Source organism: Argiope bruennichi, chromosome 8 (genome assembly GCF_947563725.1).
Source record: "Argiope bruennichi chromosome 8, qqArgBrue1.1, whole genome shotgun sequence".
Lineage (NCBI taxonomy): Eukaryota > Metazoa > Arthropoda > Arachnida > Araneae > Araneidae > Argiope > Argiope bruennichi.
Window position 1 is genome coordinate 47,809,330 of NC_079158.1, and position 27,288 is coordinate 47,836,617.

The 27,288-nt window shown below is 24.6% G+C and overlaps 1 protein-coding gene across 5 annotated transcripts in view; it reads right to left on the minus strand.

Moving 5' to 3' along the window:
* Window positions 1-298: 298 nt before the first annotated feature.
* Window positions 299-27,288, minus strand: part of LOC129980970 (prominin-1-like) — a 196,114-nt gene continuing 169,124 nt past the window's right edge. For 4 of the 5 annotated variants that reach the window (XM_056091516.1, XM_056091518.1, XM_056091515.1 and 1 more), the window contains 24 exons: window positions 26,710-26,771; window positions 25,785-25,990; window positions 24,896-25,016; window positions 24,649-24,703; window positions 24,461-24,553; window positions 24,151-24,353; window positions 23,161-23,232; window positions 22,595-22,652; window positions 22,074-22,153; window positions 21,461-21,537; window positions 20,500-20,652; window positions 18,950-19,082; window positions 17,790-17,860; window positions 12,738-12,810; window positions 11,866-12,027; window positions 11,603-11,770; window positions 11,431-11,484; window positions 11,164-11,232; window positions 10,494-10,538; window positions 10,066-10,152; window positions 9,235-9,350; window positions 8,521-8,553; window positions 6,115-6,168; window positions 299-2,143 (listed from right to left, as the gene is read on the minus strand). In XM_056091516.1, the coding sequence (XP_055947491.1) occupies window positions 2,065-2,143; window positions 6,115-6,168; window positions 8,521-8,553; window positions 9,235-9,350; window positions 10,066-10,152; window positions 10,494-10,538; window positions 11,164-11,232; window positions 11,431-11,484; window positions 11,603-11,770; window positions 11,866-12,027; window positions 12,738-12,810; window positions 17,790-17,860; window positions 18,950-19,082; window positions 20,500-20,652; window positions 21,461-21,537; window positions 22,074-22,153; window positions 22,595-22,652; window positions 23,161-23,232; window positions 24,151-24,353; window positions 24,461-24,553; window positions 24,649-24,703; window positions 24,896-25,016; window positions 25,785-25,990; window positions 26,710-26,771 (2,324 nt within the window). In that variant the 3' untranslated portion in view covers window positions 299-2,064. The remainder of the gene's footprint in view (window positions 2,144-6,114; window positions 6,169-8,520; window positions 8,554-9,234; window positions 9,351-10,065; window positions 10,153-10,493; window positions 10,539-11,163; window positions 11,233-11,430; window positions 11,485-11,602; window positions 11,771-11,865; window positions 12,028-12,737; window positions 12,811-17,789; window positions 17,861-18,949; window positions 19,083-20,499; window positions 20,653-21,460; window positions 21,538-22,073; window positions 22,154-22,594; window positions 22,653-23,160; window positions 23,233-24,150; window positions 24,354-24,460; window positions 24,554-24,648; window positions 24,704-24,895; window positions 25,017-25,784; window positions 25,991-26,709; window positions 26,772-27,288) is intronic. The other variant, XM_056091519.1, reaches the window with a different exon arrangement.

Here is a 27,288-nt window from a genome sequence, read left to right on the forward strand (position 1 = left end):
TGATCCAAACGCAAGTTTGCTCAAAAATCAATGTGTATATTCAGTTGAAAGGAAAAAATGGGATAAACTATGTTAATGAAGATACAAAAGTGAACAGCCTTGCAAATATAGGAATATTCAAAAACTGACAATCTTTCTATAGTCTCTTTCCTGCCCTTCATCCTCCTCCCCCGTTCCAATCTTCATAAATTATTTTATTTTTCAATCACTTCACTTATATATTCCCATATTTGAGTGACTTCTTATTGCTATGTATTATTTAAATGTTTTTTTAACATTAATAAAAGCATACTCTGGATTTGTTTATAATCTTTAATTGACCAATAATTACAGTATTTTTAAAATTTATGATTTAAAAAAAATAAAGACAAAACTTTTAAATGACATTGATGACACTTTATTATCACAAGTTCAATAAAATTATTACACACTAAATATTTGGCACATCTGTAAAACATGAAATATTCACAACAATTTAAGTTTGTTCATCTCTATTCTCAATAGAACAGATGATATATCATCATTATAATGTTAACAGACGGATTTAAAATACTTTGTGTGTGTATTCACACTGAAAACACAGAAAAACACAATGTCCATTTCTTAAAGGAGTGGTATGGCCGGTGGTTCAAATGTACAGACCTGTCTTTTAAAAACATATATAAACCTCTTGCAGCCAAAAAAAATATGTCTTGCAATTTTGGAAGACCAGTAGTAATTGAGGCAAAATGAATGAGATACTATTATTGTAACATAAATATCAAAAACAAATATAAATGTATGCAATTTTGCAAATGAATTTTTAAATGTAATTTCTCTAGAATGAATTAAAGGAGAATGAAACAAACTGTTTGGTTAATACAATTAAATTAACATGTTACATTCAATGTCATGAAGGAAGAACTTAAATTACTATTTTAAAGGCCACAAAATTACGAACTAATTATTGCATTATGAAATAAGAGGACACTAAATTTATTAGCTGCAGCTTTCAGTGCCTATATACAGCCTGTCACTAAGGAACAAATTAATAAATTAAAGTCTATCACTCCACAAGGATGGAAAGAAAAATTACATATTTACATACAGATTTGCATAGAAACACTGAAATTATTTCAGTTTAAAACCTTTAATGTTTCACGAATTAACCCATATACACGTAAATATATATATATTATATATGAAAGGGTGAGTAATTACAAATAGTAAATGAACAACGATGATAGATATACAACTACAGTAGAAGAATACTGAACATTCTGCCTTTGGGCTAAAAGCTGCTTTACAATCAGTCACTTTATGTAAAATATTTCCATTTCAAAATAAATTTGCATTTCTCTATCATCACTTCTTGAAGATATTTATTCAATCAATGAAAGTTTCCAAATGATATTTTAATTGATATATAAATATAAATATTAATAAATTACAACCCAAACAACTATATTTAGCTTTTTTCGCAGTTTCAAAAGCAACTTTTGTGATGATATAAGTATTTATAAGATTCTAAGCAACTGAGTAATTTTAAAATAAAAAGTTCTCTCAAAATATACTTTATATGAATCCATTTTTCTGTGCACGATCTTGGTCCAGTATTTAAATACATCCATGCAAAAACACACAAATTTTTCTCTTCAAAAATTATCACTTTGAAAAAGAATTCGCATAAACTTTTTACAAATGAGAAGCTGAATAAATAGCACAACAAATACAATTTCAAGCACCAATTTAGCAATTTGCAACACAACTTTTCAATGTTCATATTTTCCAGAAGAAAATCTCAAGCAGTTAACTTATTTTCACTAAAAGTCATAAATCACTTGCAATATATAAATCTACAACTCTTCGCATAAACAATTAGCTTGAAAACTTTCAAAAATATTGTGCAACAGTTATTTTATATATTCAAACACAATCATATCAATAGGAATCTTAACAAAATTCTGCAAAGTATCATATTAACCCAATAGCGCAAATATGAATTGGAATAAAATAACAAATTCAATCTTATTATACACGTTATCCTGTAACCATTCTGTACAAAGGCACTCTCACATCTCTAATTTACTTGTAATGGAAATTACGAGACTGGTTGTTTGATGACGGATGCACCATGTAGTTTTGGTGTGGACCAAATTGTGGCCTGAAAAGTAAATATGATTAAAATTAAAGTATTAATTGTACCATTACAAAGAAAAGAATATTGAAACTAGACATCAATACAGAGGTTTATCATATGAGCTGCTTTAATTAAAATTTTTAAAACCCAGATACTTAAATACTTTTAAAGGATTAAAATAGAGGAAAAAATATTTAAAATACCTCTATATAATTTTTACAACAAAACTTTCCAATTCTATTATTAAAAAATAATTTTATGTTTTTTCCCCTCAAAATTTAAAATTGACATAAAATGAGATTATGATATTAAATTATATCTTTTCATTTTACAATCAATTTTCTTAAAGTATGAAAAATCTATTATAATTAGTTTCTTTTTTAATTAAGATAGAAATTTTAGTTAGTCTTAATAATCAACCTCTTTCTTTTCTGAGAAAATATAACACCTACTCAAATACAAATGCATTATGAAAATATACATATTATAGTTAAATATCATGTAATAGATTGTTAATAGTATCAAAGAAAATGCTTTCAATTTATTCAATCGATTATAAGCAAAAATTGTACAAATGATTTTTCTTTTAATTTATAGAAGTAATACTTTAAGAACTTAATTCAGAAGCGGCAGTTAACAAGACTAAAAATATACAAGTAAATTTTAATTAAATTAAAATTACAAGATTTCAAAAAAATATAATTATTAGATTCTTGATATTGTAATTAGTATTTAATACAAAGCACTCTTGGTTACTATCTCTACTCACATGAAACATGCTATCTAAAAATGATTTTTCTTCAGAAGAGTTCTCTAATTTGTCTGCAAAACTAATATCTGGGTGCAATTAAATGAGGACAAACCCCAAAGGTCAGAAGTGCTTACTTTTGATTGTTGAATTTTATCTAAATCAACCATATTTCCCTGAATACAATATCAAACATGAGCATTTACATTTTTGTAAGTTTTTCTTGCAAAGATAAAATTATAATAGATTTTGTATGAAAAGCTCATATTCTAATGAGTTGTTAAATGATCCTGTCACACTGCATTTAGCAAATGTTTTAAATAAATTATCAAGCATGTGTTATAATTTTAAAGGGGAAGAGGCCTGATAGGCTATTGAGTATTTATTTGAAGACTGGCCAACCATAATGAAGAAGAATTTTGAATAGCATATAACAATGCATTCAGTAACTGTTTTTTGTGTTAATAAAGATTTTGAAAATATAAAATTGAAATTATATATAATATTAACATGAAAAAAGCTCAGTGTATGTAATTTTTTTCTTTCATTCTAATCGCAATGAAAATATTAATATGAAAGAAAGTATATATGTAGCCACTAAAAAAAAAAGCTGGACAAACTTTTAACAAGAACAAACTCAAACTCCAGTTTTTTTCACAAACATTTCCTTCAAAAATCATGTGCATTAAAAAAAAAAAAAAAAAAAAAACTGATTTATTTATTTATTAAATTTTTTTAAAGAATGCAACAAAACAGTTTGAAAAAAAAAATAGCTTTAAATTAAACAGATTAAAAAAAAAAAGAATTGAAACAACTTTTTTAAAAAATATATATAGCTTTAAATTAAACAGATTTTTTTAAAAAAAAATAATTGAAAAAATTTTTTTATCTCATTTCTCACCATTTAAAATTTACTATTAAGAATTTCAGTGACCAAATTTGAACAAGACATCAAAAAGGCAAGTAAACAAAGATATTGAGTGTGTATATTTTACATTTCCCGGGCATGCAATGAATGCAAAGAAAAAAAGCTGAAATAGTGAAATCATTAAAATGTAATGCAAAATATTGAGAGCTTCAGAATCAAAATATGAAACGATTTTGGCTTTGAAAACCAAAATGAAGGAAGTCCAACATACCATTTTAAATTTACAATACCTCCCTTTTCTAGAATGAATTTTAAATTCAATTATTGCAATTAATTATAATTTTAGAAATCTGAAAGATTTACAGAAAGTGTGCAATTTAACATCGGAAGATAAGGCTAGCAAAAATGAGTGAAAATTGCCATAATTTTTTTTCTCGTGACAGAAATTGCTGGAAACGTTCCAGTTAAACAGTAAATAATAATCAAATGCATTAAAAACCATCCAGTTACCTAAACAACACATTTTAAAAATTTCCAACTATTTTTCACTTAAGAGCAAGATATATCATTCTTGATTGAAAACACTTATTAGAAAAAGTTATGTCTACAAGATTTTATTTATTTACTTTTTTAAATTCTAATATATTTTTTCATGCAATAGCTTTTGCTATATATAATCCTGATATAAACATGAATACAGATGGATGGTTAAATTTAGTCAAATCAACATTTAATTTAAAATTACAAGGCCCTTTTGTAAAATGTTTCATAATTCTGAAATATGATTAATCACAAGGACTATGGACAAGAAAGCACACTCTTTGCAAAATTCCACACCAGAAGTAGGATGTTTGAATGCTATAGTCAACATGCATTAGGTCTGAATATATGATAGACCTTTACTATGAATAAATTCTTTAGTTTAATATATTTGAAGTTCTCAAATTCAGAAGTTGAGGCTGCTAATATGGCATTATGCAGATCATTGAAAAACTTATTTTTGAGTGGAAAAATGTAGCTTTATGAATAATTACATAGTTATTTAGATCCTCTTTCATACACTGTTTTTCCAGCATTGCCTATGCTTATGAGAACATGATAAAAGTCCAACACACACACACTTTTGATAATTTGACTATTGAAAATCACAATTTGAATGGCATAATGAAAATATTTTGACATGGAACAAAATTTGAATCTTCAACTTCACAAGGATTTTTAGGAGAGCACAAATGCCTCTCTATTTCTTTGAGACTGTATAGATAATTTTTTTCTGACATAAATAAAACATTTTTTAATTTTTTTGAACTGTAGGATAGAAAATTTGCAACAATAATGTACTTTTCAATTACTTTAAATTCCTGCACAACAACAAAAAATATTAAAACATTTTGGATATAATTTTAAGAGAAAATGAAATATAACATATAAAAAGAATAAGGGGATGCTACATTGAGCAAATAAATATTTAATGAAATGAAAAAAAGTTTTTTCTTCCCTTCACTGATTAAATGTTTTCATAACCTAGCCTGTAATGTTTAATAAATATCTCCCCCAAATCCAATCTTTCCATACTTTTATAAGCTGAGAAACCACACTTTAAATACCTCAGAAAATTTATATAAGAAATATGGTATTTGAAATACGTATCAAAATATTAAATGATCAAGAGCATATTATTCACAACTTCAATTTTCCTTTTTTGGAGACATACAGAAACTAAAATGTTAAAGGCGTAAAATATGAGCAAGTACGAATATATATGCATAAGATAAACAAATGTGGAAAATTAAAAGAAAATAAAAGTGAGTTGGAACCAGATATTGAATAATTAATACTTCTACTGAATTATTTCAATGTATTATGTGTGCTTATAAGGATGTATTTATTTGCATTGAATTCATGAACAATATTATATATGCTATGAAATGTTTTAAATTGTATTATTGCTTTTTCCAATTTTTTGAATGTCTACAAATCCACAACTCTGAAAACTTCCAAAAACTTTTGATGCACAATAGAATCTAATATATTTAGAAGTAATTTTGTGTTATTCTTAAATAACATTACATTTATAGCTGATTAAATCTTTTTTTCAATACATTTCACATAATTGTATAAACTTCAAAATACATCAAAATTGGAATACATAAAATAAAACCAAATCTATTAGGTATAAGCATTATATTTCACTTACATTTTCTACAATTTTGAAGAAATTTAATTAAAAAACATATAGTATAAACATAATTTTAAAAAAATCAAGTATCAACTGTAAATAAAAGGTCTGATGAGCAACATATTGTTCTCAGTGCTTTTCCTGAACAATTTATATTAATTTACATGAAATCAGGTGATCTATTTAAATAATTTACTTACATCCAGCTCATAGCCCCAGGATTTGTATACGAAAATGGCTTAGCTCTACTCATGCTGTGAAATGAAATATTAAAAAAAGTGTTAAAGGTAACATTTTGTTAAGCATATTCACACAAGTTAATGGTTATTAACAAAAAACAAACATGCAGGATTGCGAAACATGAGGACAAAGATAAGCAGCAGATGTGAGCCACAAATATTTGTAAGAAGCAACAAAATGTACAATTAAAAATAGCAAATAAACAGTATGTTATACATAATTAAATAACTAATCTAATTTAAACTTATTTTACTTGGCAAACTTATTTAAATTTTAAGCAAAAAAATTTAAATATAAAGTTAATTAGTATGCATGTTAAAATCATGCAGATTAAATTCATTCATAATGCTCAAACAATATAAATTTTGCTTAGTCTACTTTTGAAGGAAAAAGTTAATTAGCATTTTAAAGTTCTTTTTAAAGAAAATAGTTCTGAAATTTCTCACAAATGCAAATAACACTGTAATTTTTAAAACATCAATTTGAAATCTATAATTCACTTTATTATGAACATTTGTAAATATTAAAGGAAATAGATAATAAAAGCATAAACAGGTAAATCTTATTTTCTAATACATAATATCACAAAAATAATTCTTCATTTTGAAATTGTCTTTTATTGTCATTTGATAGGATATTATAAATAGATATTTGTTTTATATAGTCTAAAAGAATCAAATGCATTATTAAAGAGTTGTGCATTTAAAACATTTTTTTTTCTTCCTAAATAATTAAAAACCTGTTTCAAAGTGTTAAAAAAACAATTGGGCAAGACTTTGATGCATCCTACTATTCCAGATTGAAAAATTGTCTGTTTTCAAAACAATTTCTCTAAACTACTTAAGACAAGAAAAGAATTAAAAATAAATTTTAAATTTACAGTTACAAACTTTTAACTTATAGAAGAAATTAAAATTAATCAAAGAATGCATTTTAGAACATTTTTATTTTCTGAAACTGTACTACTTATCCAAGTCATTCACTTTAATTATAGTCCAGTAACTATTTTCTTAGTTGTCAGAAACAGACATATACTTCCAAATAGAAAAATCTTTAAAATGATGTCAAGAATAATATCTTATGAAGTTTTAAACAATAAACATCCAATTGAAAAAACAGCAATGTTTACACTTTTATATTGCTCTTCAGCCCTATTAATCATATTTAGTAAAATATTCACAATACAAACATTTCGTTTTTTTTTAATTAAAAAAACTGCATTCTTCTGTTACTATAATTGATAATGTAGCTTTGAATTTCATTATCCTAAGCCAAGAATAACTTCTTTAGGCAGATTAGTCCTAAGGAAATCACTGAATTTGTCTAAAATAGTGGGAAATTCAAACCTTATCAATTCTAAGCTTTTGTAACAAGAAAGGAACATTTGCGTGTTACTAAATATAACTGATAGGATTAAAAACTTGTAAAAATATTAAACAGTGTAATTTTTCAGCAATACATTTTGACTTATATAAAATAATATATAATTTTATTTATGTTAAGTATCCTTCCCTCCCCCTAAAATGGAAGTATATCCTTGTCTCTAATTCTAAAAAAAAATTGGCTACTGAGTCATTATTAAGTAAAAATCCAATATATTAATATTGCTAAAAAACAAAAACTTTATTATCCACCCCATTTCATGTATACAAATGAGAATTTTAATAGTTTTTTATATTTATGAGAAAGATAACTGTAATTTCTAGTACAAAGGTTCTCTTTTCTTAAAAAATGTCTATTCTACAACTGCCATTTCACAGGGAAAATTAATAATACTACAGGTGTTTAATGCAAATTTGAAACTACAACAAAACTTTAAAATATTTGAGTTTTCTAGCTCAGAACGTTCTTTAGATATTTTAAAGAATAAAAATATAAACCAAAGCTCTTTCATAAATAGAATTTTTGCAAAGAACATTAACATGCAGTTGTAAATGGAAACTGATGTTAAAGTGCAAAGGATTAATGATGCAAAATTTAGGACAGATGAATTTTGAATCATGCAATGTATGTATCAAGATGGGGCAAATCTGTGCTAAGATTTGTTATTTCTTTAAAAAATATATATATTTCTTTTTACCAATTATATAATTTTTATTTGTGAAATATGGATATAAAATACTTAATCAATAGCAAATGTAAACTGTGAACTTAAATGTAATATTTACATATAGAAATGTATGTCAGCTTTAAATTATTTAAAAAATTACTAAAATGAACAACAACTCATCTTGCCACAAAATCCGAACACAAATAACTGATACGTTAAGCTTTTCACTAAAACATATATATATTATTTGTATTTTCCTTCATAGAGCACACAAAAATACTTTTTAGCACTTATTTGTTTAAAAGTTTGGACTTACTCTTCTAATGGAATGGCTTCTCCAGAATCAGGTCTGAAAAATAAATAAATAAATAAATAAAATTATAAAACATAAGCAAGTACAAGTAAACTAAAAAAAGTCTAGCAAAATCCTACAGAAATCTTTTGATAATTAATTAAAATCCTAAAACAGTGAAAAAATGTCCATTATAAAATTACATTTATTTTGTCTTCAAATATAATAAATGATTATAACTATTATGTAAAATTATTTCTGTAGACCTCATAACAAAAGCTAAATATTTCACATTTATGTGAAGAATTGAAATAATTTAATAAAATGGGAACATATATAGAATTGAATGAAAATTTTAAATTAATAACAATAAAAACTTCAGATGATATTTAATACATTTCTAAATATCATTACTTCAACACAAAACATTTGATTCAAAAATTTTTATACCACTCTAATGATTATAGGATACATTTCAGGATATTCACAGGATACATTTTGATTTTTATAACTATTTATAATATATGAGTGGTTAAATTCAGGCATGAAATAATCATAAATCACCTAATTACAAAGCAATTTTTCTCTACCCCCCTCCTCCCTCATTATCTGAAGCAATAATGTATGATATTCAGAATAAATAAAATTTGGATAGATTATGTCCAATCAAAGTTTCTTTTAAAATAAAATATTTTAATTTTTGAATACAGAAAAATTTTATAAAAAAAGTTTACTTACATATATGAATCATATTCATACTTCATACGCAAATAGAATCTGGAAAGTTTTACAGAGAAGAAAATGGTGGGTATAATCACAAAAAGTGCCCATCCTAATCCAAACCAATATCCATTCTAGAAAGAAAATTTTTCAATGACATACACAAACTAACACAAAAGCAAGAATAAAATATTAAAATGAAGTCCCCCCCCCCTTGAACTTCAAGTATACTTCCTTTGAAAACATATTAAATGATTTTTTTTTCTTTAAAAAAAAAACTTCACTGAAAAGAAGTTTAAAATTCAGATAAAATAAATTTAAGTAAAAATTAAAAATTAGCAATGATCAAATATTCTAACTGATTCTCAAAAACAACAAAATAAATTCTAGTATTTTTAAAATATTACATTTGCAGTCTGTAAGTAGAAATACAAATAATAAGGGATGTTGTAACTGAGAAATCAATTTTGTTTTTCTTATCATTCAAACACATCAAATAGAGATGTTAAAAACAATACATTATTGATGAATGTCTGGGATCCAATTGTGTGTCAATTAATAAAATATATTTCATAAATTAAGCAAAAATACAAGCACAATTAATTCAACATATTAAAATGAAGGGGAAAAGAAAGGGACATTTAATGAATTACTTTAATGTGTATACATAATGTAGCTGACTACAATTAGCAATTATAATACATAATGATACCTTGACAATAAATAGAGAATACTTTGTATTCAATAATTTTGAGCAATTACCAATAAAAAAAGAATTTAAAAAAACCTGAAATATTTTGGAAATTTAATTTTTTTTTTTGTAAAAAAAATTAATAATCATGTACTTACAATAGGTGCCACCACAAAATCGCACACAGCAGTACGTGCAATGTTGAAAGCTATCCAAACTGGGAAACACTTTCCTATGTTCTGCACCTACATGAAAACAATAATAATTTATATTTTTCATCATTTTTAATTGAAAAATTATGAAAATAGATTAAAATTCTTATAAGAAAGATTCTATGAGAATGAAGTACAAAACAGATTCAATTTTTTAGGAGTGAAAATTTCTTGATAACTGACCGATTAATTTTTATATTAAAAAAAAACAGTTAAATAATGATAAAATAACTCTAAACTTGAAACTGACTAAAATGTCAGATTTAGAATGTCAGAAAGATTATTTTAAATAAAATCAAATTCACAATTTAGATGTCTTAGTATTGACCATTAAATAATAATTATATTTAATAAGAGTAAAAAAAATTCTTTACCATTTCTGTCCATCCAGTTGAAGATGCAACAGCATGGAATAAATGCTAAAATAGACAACAATGTAAATTTGTAGAAATCACATTTCACATGCAAAAAAAAAAAAAAAAAAATGTAAAGTAAATATTAAAAATGCACATTAATAAAACTCAAAATATGAAATCAGAATACAGCAAAATTCCACAAAAATTATCAAAAGTTTAATGTGTGTGCGTGCTTAATGTGAAAAATTTGATGTAATATTAAAAAAAAAAAGATTCATAAATATTTTCAATGATACAACAAAAGAGCTTTGAATAAAGTAAGACTGTCATATTTGAACTACAATTATTTAATATTTATGAAGAATAATGACACTTTCATAAGGATATCATTTTTTAAATATATATTCAATTCTTTTGCCTACTCAAACTCATTGTTATACTTCTTTTCACTATACAATTAACATCCTTCATAAATATTTTATACAGGATTCTGAAACTTCTGTGAATAAAATATTGTAATAAAAGTACCCCTATTATATCAATAAGCAAAGATTTCTCTATGAAAGATATTTTAAAAATTGATATATGAACTATTACCTTTTTTAATAAACTTTGACAAAACATATTTAGTGTAATCAAAATTTGAAAATTAAAAACAAATGTTTAGACACAAAAAATAATGACTTACAGCTTTTATAACTTTTGGCAGCTTTTCTTCAACTTGATCTAAGCTACTCTCAATGTCTCTTATTTTATCCTACAAAATTTTAAATAATTACATTTTTGAAAATTTGATACAAAAATTATTTATATAATAAAACTTTTGATAAGGATATTGTGCATAATTTAAGACTTAGAAAAAAGAAATGCAATGCAACTTTATAATTTAGATACACATATAGTAAACTAGAAATATTTTACAATTTAATTATACAGTAGAAAATATAAATGTTACCTTATATAAATCTGCTTCATTGTAAATATTCAATAAGGTTTCAGAAAAACGATTCTAAAATGAAAAAAATAATATGAATTAGCAATATTGTTAAATAATTTACATTGCTGATCAACATTCTACCTGTTTAAAAATTTGGTGTATTTGCAATACACATTAGTTCTGCACTTACCAATTTTTCTTGCAAAGCATTCATTTCATTATACAGACTTGCTGCAGAATCATTCACTATATGTAAAATATCTAAATCATTTTTACTCAAATCTTCTTTCAAAGCTGCAGTAACATCTTCAATAAAACGAGATATGTTTGATCGGGAAGCAGTAAGGCGATCTTGAAGCTGCAAAGATATATTAATTAAAATAATGAATTGTAATACAGATTTTTTAAATAAATTTTGTAAAGAAAAGTGGTTAAATTTCTTTAAAAACTAACCCTTTCAGGTATTTCCTTCAATTCTTGAAGATTAAGAGCATGAGTAAACTGATGGAGTCTCTCCCTTATATTGGAAGTTATCTCCAAGAGTGCTTTCCTCAGTTTTTCATCTATTTCATTTTCACTGTCAGGATTCATTACATCAGAGTTACTGAGAAATTTCTGTGGGAAAAAATATCTTATTCATATATCATAAAAATATATTTCATTTCTATTTATCACTCATTACTGATAAATAGTCATAAAAATTGTAAATTAAACCAATGGCAATTTTCTAATGTCATTTTTTTAAAAATTTCACAAGAACATTTTACTAATTTCTTCCCTTTGAATACACATTGCAAAAAAGTTAATCAAAAGTGAAAAAATAATCATAAAAAAATATTTAAAAAATTCTTAGAAATATATGTTTAAAATATTTTGTAAAAAAAATAGTTAAAAAATTCTGAATCATGTTTTTTATTTGTGACTCGCAGCTCATTTATTTTTTCCCATAAAATTAATAAAAATTATATGTTGGAGAAATTGCAAATTAAATACTTAATTATTAACATTTCTATTTGAAAAATACTGAGATGTAAATATTAAAGTTTTTTGCTTCCTAAAATTCATAAGTACAATAATATTATCTGCGGTGAGTAGCAGTGTGGTATGATCTATAGATGTTTATTAAAAATGACTTAAAGAATAGCAGAAATTGCAATCACAATCAACTTACTCTCAAGAAGAAAAATAAATAGATAGTAAAAAAAAATTTAATTTTCATATAAATAAAATTATATAAAAAAAGAACAAAATATTTTTGCAACTTTGTCAAAATTTGAAAGTAGCCTTTACTAATACTGAATTGCAATGATATTTAACATACAAACCTGAAATGAGGTAGGATCAGTTTCATTGATCAAACCTAGAGCATAAATGATGCTTTTGTGTTCCTTGCAGTCGCTGAAATAGGAATCAAACGAGTAAATAATTAAGCCCACTAATGGATTTTAGCAAATTACAGAAAGATGAATGCTTAACTTATATATAATTACAAAAATTGATAAAGATATATATAATATGAACATAAATTATAGAAAAAAAAGTAGGGGGAATTGCTTTTTGAATATCAATTGAGTATCTTTTTTTCTCCCTGATAAGTTTATTTTTGACGTTTTGAGGCAATAATGCCTTTTATTTAATGTTAATTTGAAAACGCAACATTTCTATAAGATTTAGATAAGAAACAGGCATAGAACAAAAAAAGCTGGACATAAATTAAAGAATATTTTCAAACATAAAGAGAAGTAAAATTTCCATGATTAATTGAACAATAAAATGAATCAATTTATACAAAAGTGCTTGATATATCAAATATACTAATTTCGATTCTGCAGAAATGTATCATGTCTGATTATTGCCATATTTCCCTTATCATTCTTGTATCCCATTTCATTTGTTTCTTGACTTCATATACAGGGTATCCCAACAAAGTAGAATACACTTTTATTTCCCAAAATATTGTGAAAAGGATATACTTTCAATTATAAAGTTTCATTAAATATGATGGGCAATTAGTTGAAAACACTTTTACTATCAACCTCTTCAGAGGCAAAAGGATTTTTTTTTAAAAAATTACTTTTAATACATTCTTCAGGATGTAAAAATATCAATTAATAAAAGGCTTCTCTTACATTCATCTACGAACATACAAAGTTTTACATTTCTATTGATATAATTTGCAGAGGTATGCTTATTTTTTTTTTTTAATTTTGAGGGACTAATCATAAATTTAGATTAAAACAATTTTTTCAGAAATGCAAATTTATTCAATAATGAAAGACTGCCATTTGTAAATATTTGTCTAGTTGTACAACATGAAATCATTGTGATTTCAAGGAAATTTCCTAATCACACTTTGTTTCCCTTTTGATTCGTCAACTTTAAAAAGCAAAGAGAAGCTTGAGAAAATGAATAATTAAGATAACTCAGAAAATACCAAGCGTAAAAAAAAAAAATATCTTTGCTCGCAACTGCGCGTGTTGTAGAAGAATGGTATAATCATTAAACAATGATATACTGACGATTTATGATGTATATAATGTTACTGTAAGACAATCTTTTTTAAATTCCTGGCATCCTTCAAAGAAGTGTATTTGCAGAACTATCCACAGGATTTTTATTTTCCAAGAGAAAAATAGGGAGGTTGAGAAATCATATATGTGATGGAGAAATTGACATTTTGACTTGTTTTTCAAGTTCTCCCTGATACCAGTATATGACCAGTCAATCCAAAATTCTTCATTTTAAAACCAACAAATGAAGAAAATATTTCAATGTAATAACTGATATCCTTACAGTATTTCTGGAGTCTATGAAATGTTATAACAATTGCAAGGACAAATGAACAATTGATGTCTTGAATTTTCTAATTGGCCATTGCCTTAAGTAAAATCAAATCCTTCCTATCTGAGAAATATACTTTGGACACACAGGATGTTGCTTTAAATCAAATTTAAAAAATTTATCAACAAAACAATCCTTTTTAGAATAGTAAATATTCATTTTCCATATAAGAGTTTCATCATGGCAATTTGCTGTAGTTGTATGGTGTGGCAATTTCAGAAACTTTTTGATTGGTTCAATTTTGTACAACAATATGCTGAAACTGTTGGTTGTAAACAGTATTGATATATTCAATTAGCTTTCATTGGCATTATGTCTAAACTAAAGGATGAATAGGCTTTGACAGTGTCTTTCCCAACAAATTTAAAAGGTCTGTCTTTTTACAAATGATGAATCAGTTGGATATATGCAAAAAAATGAAGCTTTGAAGAACACAATTTTCTTTGACAATGAAGGTATTCAATTGAATAAGTTTTTACACATTTTAATTAATACATTACCTGACCATTTTTTTAAAATTTAATAAAAATTAATAAATGCAGAATTACTTTCTGATTTGCCCTTTTAATGATCTTTTGTATTTTTCTACTGAAAATCGCAACAAAAGTTAATTCAAACACCATTCTAAAGTATGAGAAAGTAGCCTAAATCAATAAATTTGCCTTTTAATACCTCAGCAAATTTTAGAGATAGAAGCATGAACATTTGTAACCTTGCAGATGAGTGTAAGAAAAACATTTCACTGATTAAAATTTTTCCACTAAGTAAAAGTCTTAACTTTCGTAATTTTTTTTACAATTTTCTTACAGAAGCCAAAGTATTTTATAATATATTTGGTTTAATAAGTATACAAAGGCAGACTTATACAAGGTATACAAAGTTTTATGAAACTTATTTCATAAAACTTTGTTCACTAGAAATATATATCTAATTGCAATAATTAAAGAAATAAATGCTTCTCTTTTTGGGGACACCATGTATATTTAAATTTGATGCTTCTACCAGAAAACGGAAAATGTTACAATTCCATCAGTTTGGCTAACAAATAAATATCACAAACTATTCTTTATATTTTACAGATCAAATGTTTTGGTTTTAAAATGTGTCAGCAAAACATATGAATATTTTTAACAGATATTATTCTTAAATCAATGTGCATTCTTTAGATACAAAATGATAAAGATTCAAAGAAAAGCAAATAAATTTCTTTAAGTAAAATATTTCAGCTAAGATAGGCATTTGTTTACTAAGATTTAACATACAAAGAAGTATTTATTTTATGGGGCTTTTTTTCCCCCTACTAAGATACAAGTCACATTATTTATATTAATTTCATTATGTATATGTAATAAATTATATTTTTTAGCAAATATCATAGTAATATTTGTATTCTGAATACTATCATAATTTGATGTTTTAATATCTTTTTTTTTTTCTTCTTTTTTACATAAACCAGTTCACCAAATCAGAAATAAAGATGATTTCTTTACAACTGTTTGTATACTTTAACAAGCCATTAAATTTAAATATTTTCATTCAATCATTAAATATCTAGTTGATTCTTAGAATGTCTTTGTTTCTCATCTTATGTACATAACTTTAAACTGCCATTTAACATATACAGTGGCTCAAACAATTGAGAGTACACCTTACTTTTACTTGACAAATCCAACTTTCAATAAAAATATCACATTACTGAGAAGTGCAATCATGTTTTTATTTTTACACATAATAAATGGTTTAATTTAAAGTAAAATTAAAGAACAATCAACAAAAAGCTTCTAAATAAAAAAAATTCAGAAGCATTTTAAATAAACAATAGCAGATTTTTGCCTAAAGAAATTGAGAGTACACCAATGAAATTTTTGTAATATCTCGCATAGAAAGGAAGTGCCAATATTTAATTGCATGTCTTTTGGCTTTTATAATGACCTTTAAATGTCGCAATACTGATTTGAAAAATCTTTGGTGATATCTGAAGATATTTTACCCCATTTTTCTTGCAACACTTGTTTTAAATGGGTTTTGTTTTTAATTTGATTTTTTGGACCACTATTTTGAGTATCGCCTACAGATATTCAATGGTATTGATGTCAATGTACTGTGGTGGTGTGTGTCACTGCTATTTACAATGAAAAAAGACACCACATTTTGAGGTTACGTGCATTCTGTTTGGAGTCATTGTCCTGCTGGAAAATGAAATTTCCAACTGAACCCAAAATTTAACACTTTCCTCTAGATTGAGCCGAAGGTTGATGAACTATATGGTTCATCAAACTTACCGCAGAAACTTCTCAGATCATATACAGAAGTGTAAGTGTTGAAACTGTGCGAAATATGATTGGACAAGCTGGATATAAAAGTCAAAATGTTAGAGAGAAACTGTTTATCAGCTTGCAAAATCAGAAAAAGCGTTTGAAGTTTGTAAAAACTCATCATTTGAAGATCAATAACTTTTAGAAGAAAGTTACATTTAGTGATGAAAGTAAATTCAACATTTCTGACAGTGACAGCTGTCGCACCATATGGAGAAAGTCCAATAATGCTTTGAATTTTAAAAAAATTATGTCCTACAATTAAACATGGTGGTGATACCGTCATGGTTTGGAGTTGTATGGCTTCATCAGGTGTAGGAAATTAAGTTTTATATATGGTATTATGAATCATATGGCTTACTTGGATATACTTCACAGCAATCTAAAGAAAAGTACTAAAAATTAGGATTTAGAGGGATATTTTATTTTCTGGCAGTACAACGACTCCAAACAGAAAGAACGTAATGTTAAAATGTGGTGTGTTATTCCTTATAAACAGCATTCACACACACCACCACAGTACCTTGACATCAATGTCAATGAATATCTGTGGGCCACACTCAAATTAGTGGTTCAAAAACACAAAATTAGAAACAAATCCCATTTAAAACTAGTTTGCAAGAAGAATGGGATAAAATATCTTCAGATACCAACCAAAATTTGTCGAATCAGTACCAAGACGTTTAAAGGTCATCATAAAATCCAAAAGACATGCAATAATATTGACACTTTTTCTTTGCGAGATATTACAAAAATTTCACTGGTGTATTCTCAATTTTTTGAAGCAAAAATCTGCATATGTTTATTTAAAATGTTTCTGAAATTTTTCAGTTTAGAGGTTTTCTGTTGATTGTTCTTTATTTTTACTTTAAATTAAACCATTTGTTATGCGTAAAAATAAAAACATGTTTGCACTTCTCGGTAATGTTGTTATTTTTATTGAATGTTGGATTTATCAAGTAAAAGTAAGGTGTACTCTCAATTGTTTGAGCCACTGTATTTATGATTGGATATTCCATGGGAATGCCAGTTGTCTCATAATATTCATTTAGCAGTTGAAAATTAAAATTAGTAGTAAATAAATTTACATAATTATTAAAAGAACAGAAAAAAAATCAAAATCTATTACTAATAAAAAAATTAATTTTGGGGAACAAAATTAAACCTTTTTTTATTGCGAAAATAAAATGTAAAAAAGAGAGAGAAATAAAGAATACCTACTTAAGTAGTTTACTTGGCTTTATTCCTTCAAGTGCATTGTTTTTATCGAGAGATGAGAGTTTTTCTTTCATCTAGAAAAACAAATAATTTTGCATTTACTGACTGCAATTATATATATAAAAAAAAATTCTGTCATTGCTTTAAGTTTAAACAGTTTTTAAAAAGAACTGATTAAACTAAAAAATTTTAAACTTCTTCGAAGCAGCCTTAATAATGCTTTTCAAAAGTACATTCCCCCCCCCCTCATTTTTAAAAAGACAAAAAAAAAAATTAATAATTTTACAATATATTTTAAATAAACTGAAGAATGGAATCTTACAAGCCTTATTTTATTTATGATGCAGAAAATGATTTATCTAGAAAATATTCAAACGAATCAACCAAATGTATCAGTACCAAATATATCAACTTTTTTTAACATACAAGCAAACATCATTTGCATTACCTATATTATTCTATACAGAAAACGAGTAATCAGATCATAAAGAATTTTAATATTTCATTGTCTGAATACTTTGTTTACTTTTCTCTTAGTACAGTTTAACACATTTCACAATATCAACTTTCAATGCTCTAATATATAATATAAACCTGAACCAATCCATCCTAAATTGCAAATATAGTAATTAAAGGAGTATTACAAGAAAACTTTTGCAAAAATATATTATGTGATGGTCAAAAAGAATGCCATATCACTGCTTTAGTTTTTGAATAAAATCAAAATTGCTACTAAACTCCACTGCTTTGACATAAAAAAAAAAAAACATGAACAATAATATTCAACCACAATTCTTTGTTATAACAATTTTAACATTTTCATTATTTTAAGACTATAATCTGGTAGCAAAAACTGTAAATGACAAGATAACTACTACCAACCACGTCTGAATGATCAGGAAATTAACAAGTACTGAAAATTTAATGCAGACTGATGTAATACTAGATATATAATCATTTTCTTAAAAAAACAAATATTTCATTTTCAAATTATTTTGAAATTGGTTTTAACCAAATGTAGCGACTGACACTGCATTTCTTACAATTCCTTTTTTCTTCTTCTTCTTTTTTTTTTTTTTTTTTTAATATGACTTTCTTAAATTTGTCTACATTGTAGTAAAGTCAAGGAAACTACTTTTAAAAAAGAAAAAGCTTTCATTTACCTCGTCCAAGATAGTAAATCCATCTTCATATAATGGAATGCAAACAAATGTTTGCATATTTCCACCAAGAATTAGAAGAGCAATAGTTGCAACCATTAAAGCAGATGAAACCAAAAAGAAATAGTACACCGCTCTAAAAGTGTTGAAATAAGGTTGTTATAATGATAAGCTATTCCAAATTATCAGTATGTATACACTTAAATGCATTCAATTAATAATAATAACAACTGGGATTATTTTTATTGCTCTTTGACATCAAAAAAAATATTTACAACACTATTCAGTTCAATGAAAACTAAATATTTAAAATAAATGAAAAATGGCAATTTGAGGTAATAAATTATTGTTTAATAATGAAATATAACTAAACTCATAACTAAATTTATTTACATATAGTTAGTGCTATTTAAACATGTATTCAATAATTTGCAATTAATAACATGAGTTTTGCTTAACATAACTATTTTATTTGCAAAGGAATAAAATAAATTAGATCTTTAATAACTCAGAAGAATAAATCAACCTTGTTTATTACTTTATAGATATTAAAACTGTGTTAATCCTGTTAAATATTAAAACATAAAAATATATTTAAAGAAAAAAATTCTTTATTATATCTAACAATTTAAACTTTAGTTAAGTCCATATAAACTAAAATTGAGAAAATAAAAACTGAATCAGACTAAATTGTGAAGACAAACTAATCTATCAGTTCATATTTTTCTTAAATGGTAAAAGAGAGCAAAAACATTAAATTCATTTTCCAGCATAAAATTCTTTACTAATTTGAAAATAATTAAACTTAATGCAATATGATTTCATCACTGTGTTGAATATGTTAACCTTTCATGGATATTTATAGATTACTTTTTTAATTTAATATTTTATTTTTACTTAGCAGCCACATGTGAATACTTGTTTCTAGAAAAGTGTTAGAAAACCTCATTATTAAATGCGCAAATAAGTACTATCCTGAATTTTTACACAAATAAATGAATTATAATTTAATATCATAATTCAATCATGAAGCAATCTATCATTTAGTATCAGTTTTAAAAACAATATTTGCATGATAAGTGCCTTTTCATTAATATGCTCCATTATAAGACAATTTTTTTTTCTTTCATTATTTTAATATTTTTATAGTAAACAGAATAAAAAATGAATCATATTTTAAATCACAATGCCACATAGAAAAAATATAAATACAATGCAACTATCAATATTATAAATATTTATTTTTTTAAAAGCATCAATAAAAACATTTATATAATTTGAAATATAATAATGCATAGTTATAAGTGAAATATATGTAAAATTTAGATTTCATTTGTAATTGAAAAATAGATTAATTACAATATTTAAAAGTTAACAATAATATAAATAACAAAATTTAAAAATCTTATTTAATTGGACTTCAATAAAATTACATAAAATTTAATTTCATTTATTTTGGATTAAGGGAGAAAAATTAATATGGATTAAAAGAAAAATATTTTGGAAAAAAAAAGCATTAAAAATTTATACTTTAATTTGCTGTTTTGACTTACAAAATGAGACAAAATCCTCCACAATTTGAAGTAGAAGATCTTTTAGTCGGATGGCGTTCTTTTTCATAACCAGAACATCCACAAACTAAGCCCAAAGTCAAAAACACAACAGGAACCAGAAGAATAGCAGCAATTCCGAACATAGCCCAATATCTTAAAAAACAAAAAGATTAAAAATTTTAATAACTGAAATCCTTTAGAATTTTAAATAATAATAAATAGTAAACGTTATCAATCATTCTTCTTAATAGATACTTAGAAGTTTTATTTATTCCAGATGAAAAAGTGTATAAAGGATTTTTTTAAAAAAAGAATTAATGCTTAGTTAACAATAACTGTAGAAATGCTAATAATGGTCCCATAGATAAAAAGGAACTGAAAAAAATTGTAAGTGTACAAAATATATTGAATACAAGTTATATGAATGCAAAAATCATTTTTGTCTACTTTAAAATAATTGCTGAATAATTTATATCTATCCTTAAAAAAGCAGCCCCCTCCCCCAACATTTCTTGAATTAAGAATTAAAACATCTCGCTAAAAATAATTTTCACTTTGATTATGTCAGATTATTTTGATTACGCTTAGTAATTTCTCTCTTCCAAATGGCATAAAAGATTTCAAAAGATACATAACATTTATAGTACATGATTGATTCTCAAATTATTGGTAAAATTGAAATACTTCAAAACTTTCAATATACATGTATATGTCATAAATATTAATACGGACATATGATTAAATACTTAAGTTTTAAATATCCTTTTAAATTTTAAAAATCTGCATTTTGATTTTCAAATGTTATTAAATCAAAATTAGATATTTGTTATTCCAGGAATTTATGCACATAAAATAAACAATATTTTTATTTTGTGTAAATAGACAAGCTTTCACAGCAGTTTGCAAGCATTTGTTAATATTCAGATTTGTAGAATAAACTAAAGATGGTGAACAAACTAACCTATATATCTCATAACCATCAGTTTCAGCAAAAACTTTCTGAACTTCCTGTTTACCAGTCTTAGAGACAGATCTCAACTAAAAATAGAATAATAATGTATTTATTATAGAAATAAAAATATAAATGACTCTTAAAATTTCATGCACCAAAAAAAAAATCTTTGAAATTTATTTTCAAATTTAAGAGGGGAAAAATTAAGTAGAAGCTGTTTACTAAGGTCCAATTATTTAAGTACTAAATTAAAAAAAAAAAAAACACATTCAACATCTAAGAAAATCCCAAATACTTAGTACATTTTCTTAGCATTAATTATTATACTGCATTTTCTGCAACAAAGTAGAACATTTTGTAAGAAAATTAAAATTTAAAAAATACTATTGATACTAAAAAACACTAAAGCTTAATTATTAGTTTAGAATAATTGCATAAATTTTAAAAATGAAAAAATAAGCAAAAATCCAATAAAAATATTAGTGTCATTAAAAACGTTTTATTAAGTTATAAAGCAGAGGAAAAAAACAATACAATATAACAATATAATAACAAAACAATATAACAATTTTTAAAATTAAAAAATTAGAAACAGAAAAAGAAAACTGCGGGAATTGCATACCTCGTTAGTGTAATATTTCACTCGAGCCTTGATTTCTTTTAAACCATCTTCATCTCCAGACATAGTTTCATTAGCGAACCCTGCACAATAAATTGAAAGTTAATTTATTCATAAAGGAATACTGAAAGAGTTTAATAAAAAAAAGTTAAATATAAATAAAAACAAAGTTTACTTTAGTTACATTAATATCCTTTTTTTTAAATCTACATAAGAATGAATTTGAGAAAGATTTTGTAATTGTATTTTGCTGATAAGTTTATCAGTTAAACCTTCATTCCTAAACCTTCCTAACAAACAGCAGATATTTGACAGTGAAGTGCATGCATCAGAACTTGCTGAATCTTGAATTGGAATTTGATCTGAAATTCTTAATCCTCATGTTTCTGAATACCAGACTTTTCACTGAACCACTATAACCCCAACAATAAAAAATATTAAGTTATTTTTCCCGCTTTATAGACTTGATTTTAAAAAAAGACAATAAAAATGTCTAATACAAGAAGAAGAAAAAATCAACATACGTTTTAAACTTTCACTTTCTTGCTCAATTTTATTCCTTAAAATTGTATTGTTTTGAATCTAGAAGAGAAGAAAAAAATATATTTATTCTCATGTTTGGATAATGAACAATTTCCAAAAAAGAAAGGAAAAAAAGAAAACTAAATTTTATGTACAAACATCTATTAATACATTACAAATGATGTTATTTTAATACATTACAAAAGTATTGTTTTAAAGATTTCAAAATCAAACAATACTTAAGAATATAAAAAAAATTACAATTTATATAAACAATAAAATTATATTAGCTTTCCTATCTTGTTAAAAAAAGTGAATCTAGATTAAAAGCTATATTTAACCAAAATATTTTTGCATGAAATGCATTTAATATAAACTCATTATTTCTCATAATAATCATATATTTCATAATATATATATATATATATATTTTGCAAGTTTTCTTGAATTATTTAATGCAATGTTTAATTTAAAAATAGCAATGAAATATTAGACAAAAATCAAGTATTTTAATTTGCAATATGAATCATAAAACATGCAAAGAAGTCAAATACAGCAAAATACATACTTGATCTATCACATTGGTTAATTCTTCGAAGTTTATTTTTAGCAACTTTTGAAATTCATTATGCACATGATCCTGAAATTCAAACATCAGTTGGGTCAAAATATACAAACAAATGTTTACATTACACATCCTTATTTTATTCATTACAATAATAAAAGAAAAATTTTAAATTTATTATATCTTACAAAAAATTATTTTACAATACTTTGTTGCTGATAAATTTGAGTTTAAAGACCAAAAAATATTTATTTATAGCTAAAACATCAATTGTTTCTTCTGGTGCCCAATATATATTAAACTCATTTTGTATTAAGCTCATGTAATTTTTTTATTTTATAATTACTTAACAAATTAAATACTTTCCTTATACTAAAATGGGGAAAAAAAAATTAAATAGGCAAGAAACTAAATCTTTTCTTAAGTCATTAGATAATGAAGATTCATTAATTTTTAATAATCTAAGCTTGTAAATTTAATAAATAATACATTTATATTATCTCCAATCTTTTTCAGATCATTTAAGTAAAAAGTTTTAATATATGAAACTATATTTTAAAAATGCAACTTTAATTTGTATGGTAAAGATAAGAAACATTTAAAGAATACTTGGTGTTTAAATTATAACTGCATTTCAAAACTAAAATGCCATCTTTTTAAAATTATGTAAAATAAAAATGCATGAATTTGAATCCCAAAAATATTCATACCTTTCAGATACATGCAAAAGCTTTCATTCATGTCTTTATTTTTAAAATAAAGTAAATCAAATTAAATAAAAATTAAAAAATACTATTCAATTACCTATGTAATATTAATTTAAGAAAATTTCATTAGCTTTAAGAATCTCAATTCACAATAGAAGTATTTCAAAATTTTAATTCATTATTATAAATAAGTAATTAACCTATTTTTCTTAAAACAATAAATTTAAGTTACTGATTCCATATTTTAAATGTTTAAATCTTGATTTAAAAATAAAAAACTTCTTACATATGCATCATCAACATTGATTCTTTCTATGGGTAACAGTTCGAAATTGAGCTGGCAAATCCGCTTCTCTGAATTTGTACAATTATGTAATCCTCTTACTTCTTGTCTGATACTTCTAATATTTGATTTCAAACTTTGAACAGCCCTTGATAACTCAGAAGCATTAGTAATTGCTGCATGCTTTTCTTCAACAGAAGCAATCCCTTAAAAAAAAAAATCAGAAAAATATTGAAAAATAATCTTTAAAAAAATAATAAAATAGAAAAATTAAAACAAGGAAATATAGAAATAAAAGGAATCATCAGCTCACATGAAACAATATTTTTAATGTCCTCAAGTTTCTCATGGTCAATTGTATTGGAAATATTTTCTTGAACAAGTTCAACAAAACTACTTTTAAAAGCTGGAAAGAAAGAAAAAAAAAAAAATACATATGATTAAAAAAACATTATTCCCATAAGAAATTAAAATTTATGCTCTGCTGAAATATGTCCTTACCATCAAAATTTTGTATTGGATTTTCAATAACATGGTGAATTGCAGTGTCAATATCCTAAAACCAAGAATAAAATTAAATTCTCAATTTTGTTCTTTATTTTTTTAATCTTATATTTTGACAATCTAAATAAAAAATAAGAATATAAATTTTAAATGTTTTAAATTTTAAAAATTAATAATGATAAATAACAATGATTTTAGAATGATTTCTAAATTAATAATGATTTTAAAAAACAAATTCACTTACACCATCAGTAGTATTAGCAAAGTTTCCTAAAATGTCGAAAACTTCAGTTATATTTCCTTTTACACTTGGACTGGAATGTTTCATATGTTCATTAATAATACACATACATGTTATTGGAACCCTACAAAAGGATCAGTAAAACAAATTATAAAAAATGCAGTCTTTGATTATTGGTTACAAATAAATAGAATTTATATGAAATTTGAACAAAACAATTTTTAAAAGTGTGTCAATCTAAATATCAAAGTAATTCTTTGAAGGAGCCTTTAAATTTATTGGAACTAACAAATATTATTCGTAATAAAGTAAATAAGTATATTAAGTAGTTTCCACATCAATTATTTGATATCTAATTGTGATTGACTGATTATCAAGTGAAAAATAAAGCTGACCACTTAAATAGCAATATCAGATTATGCAATAAATGATGATAAGTTCTGCAATCTCTTACACTTCCCCATGAAAAATCTTTTAACACGATACAAAAAATATTTTTAAAAATGAGGAATACCAATTAGATGGCTATAAGAATTGTGATGAACATTCATGGAAATGCTTTAACTTTAAATTTGTGTATTAAATATCTGGTATAATTTTATCAGTCTCTTTAAAATGTTCAAATGAACATGATATTGTGAAAGAAGATTTTATGTGAATTTAGTAACAAATCAATTAAGTGTTAAGAAAAATTACAAAATAAAAAGTTATGTCTGCTACTTTATGATAATGCATATTTTTATACAGGATTGCATAGTTACTTTTTACCCATGTGTCTAGTAACAGATGTTACTAGACTTTAACATAAATACTTATACTATAGTTATATATTTTTAAAAAGTAAAAATTGAAATAAAATAATAAAAACCTTAATAGAAAAAATTCTACTTACACTAAAAATGCAACCATAAGTATTAAACAAAATTTATGAATGGTTCTCCAACAGTTATCACTTCTTCTTTGTTTTTGACTATCTTTAGCACCACAGCGGCCACAAAAGCGGCAGCAGAAAAAGAAAATTCCAGTGATGAGCATAACAATAACATAAACTAGACCAATGATAACCATCGTCAAAAATGCATAATTCATCTTTGCTACCTGAAAAATAATTGGCATAAGATGCATATTAAAAATTGCTTAATTACATTCATGCTATAGAATCTAAACACTTATGAATGAAAGGAAAAAATGCAATTATTATCTCTGGTATAAAAAAAGTTAAAATTAATATTATAAAGTTCTATTTTAAAATTTAATTATTAATTTTAAACTCTTACTTTATTTAAATGTTTAATTTTCAGTTTATTTTTTAATAATTTATTATATAAATATATATTTACACACATATAAAATTAATGCATACTCTAACAAGAAAAAACGATCTTAATATTATAAATATATGACAACAAAATAAAATCATCAATATAATTTTTAAGGATGTTCCTTCAAAAGAATCAGGAGGAAACATTGACAGTAAGTTTTGTTTTGCTAAATATCACGCAAAATAACAAACTTCATCACTAGAATAAAGAAAAATAGTTTCTTTAATAACATCTTTTAGATTGAAAATGAAGGTTTATGCATTAATTTCTACTTTAATTGACGCACTTAACTACTTAATACTAAAATGTTTTTGTATCCTTTTTTATATATAATAATAATAATAATAAATCTTATATTCAAGAAAAATTTCATCCTTATATAAAGTCCAAAAGTCATTTTAAGATTTTGAAATCTTAAACTGACTTATTTGAAATCTTTTTTCTACATGAAATTTTAGAGAGTTATGTCATCTTTCTAAAAAGAAGCTAACAAACCTTAAGTACAAATTCTTGAGGGTTAAGACCATGCTTTCCTGTAGCAAAATTTATGACATCCTCTGTAAAAGAAAAGAAAGAAAGCTTACTATTATCATCATGCAACAGAAGATATTTTTAATGCTAGTAAGTTCTTTTTAACTAGGGAGATGCATCATGATCTTTGCTGGTTTGCAAGTTTCTAGAGAGGAAAAATATAATATTCTTAAAAAAGTAATTTTTCTAGCTTCTGTATTCTAATTGAGAGTTTTAAGTATAAAATTAAAAATAAATTCTAACTCTGCTACTTCTTTTTCTTGATAAAAAAAAAAACATCACATATTTCTATAATTTGCTATGTTATATGTCCCTCCTCATTTTCTATAAAACTGAAAAATGAGAAGTACATTGGAAGCAAATATTACTACATGATGCAAAAACATTTAATAGATTAAATAAAGATTAAAAACATATCTACTTATGTATGCTATTACAATATACAACTGATTCTGAAGACTGTATGCTAATAAGTGTTTTATAGCTAAAATTTGACAATATTGGCCAACGGTATGTGGCCAATACAATGATATGCAGTTAATA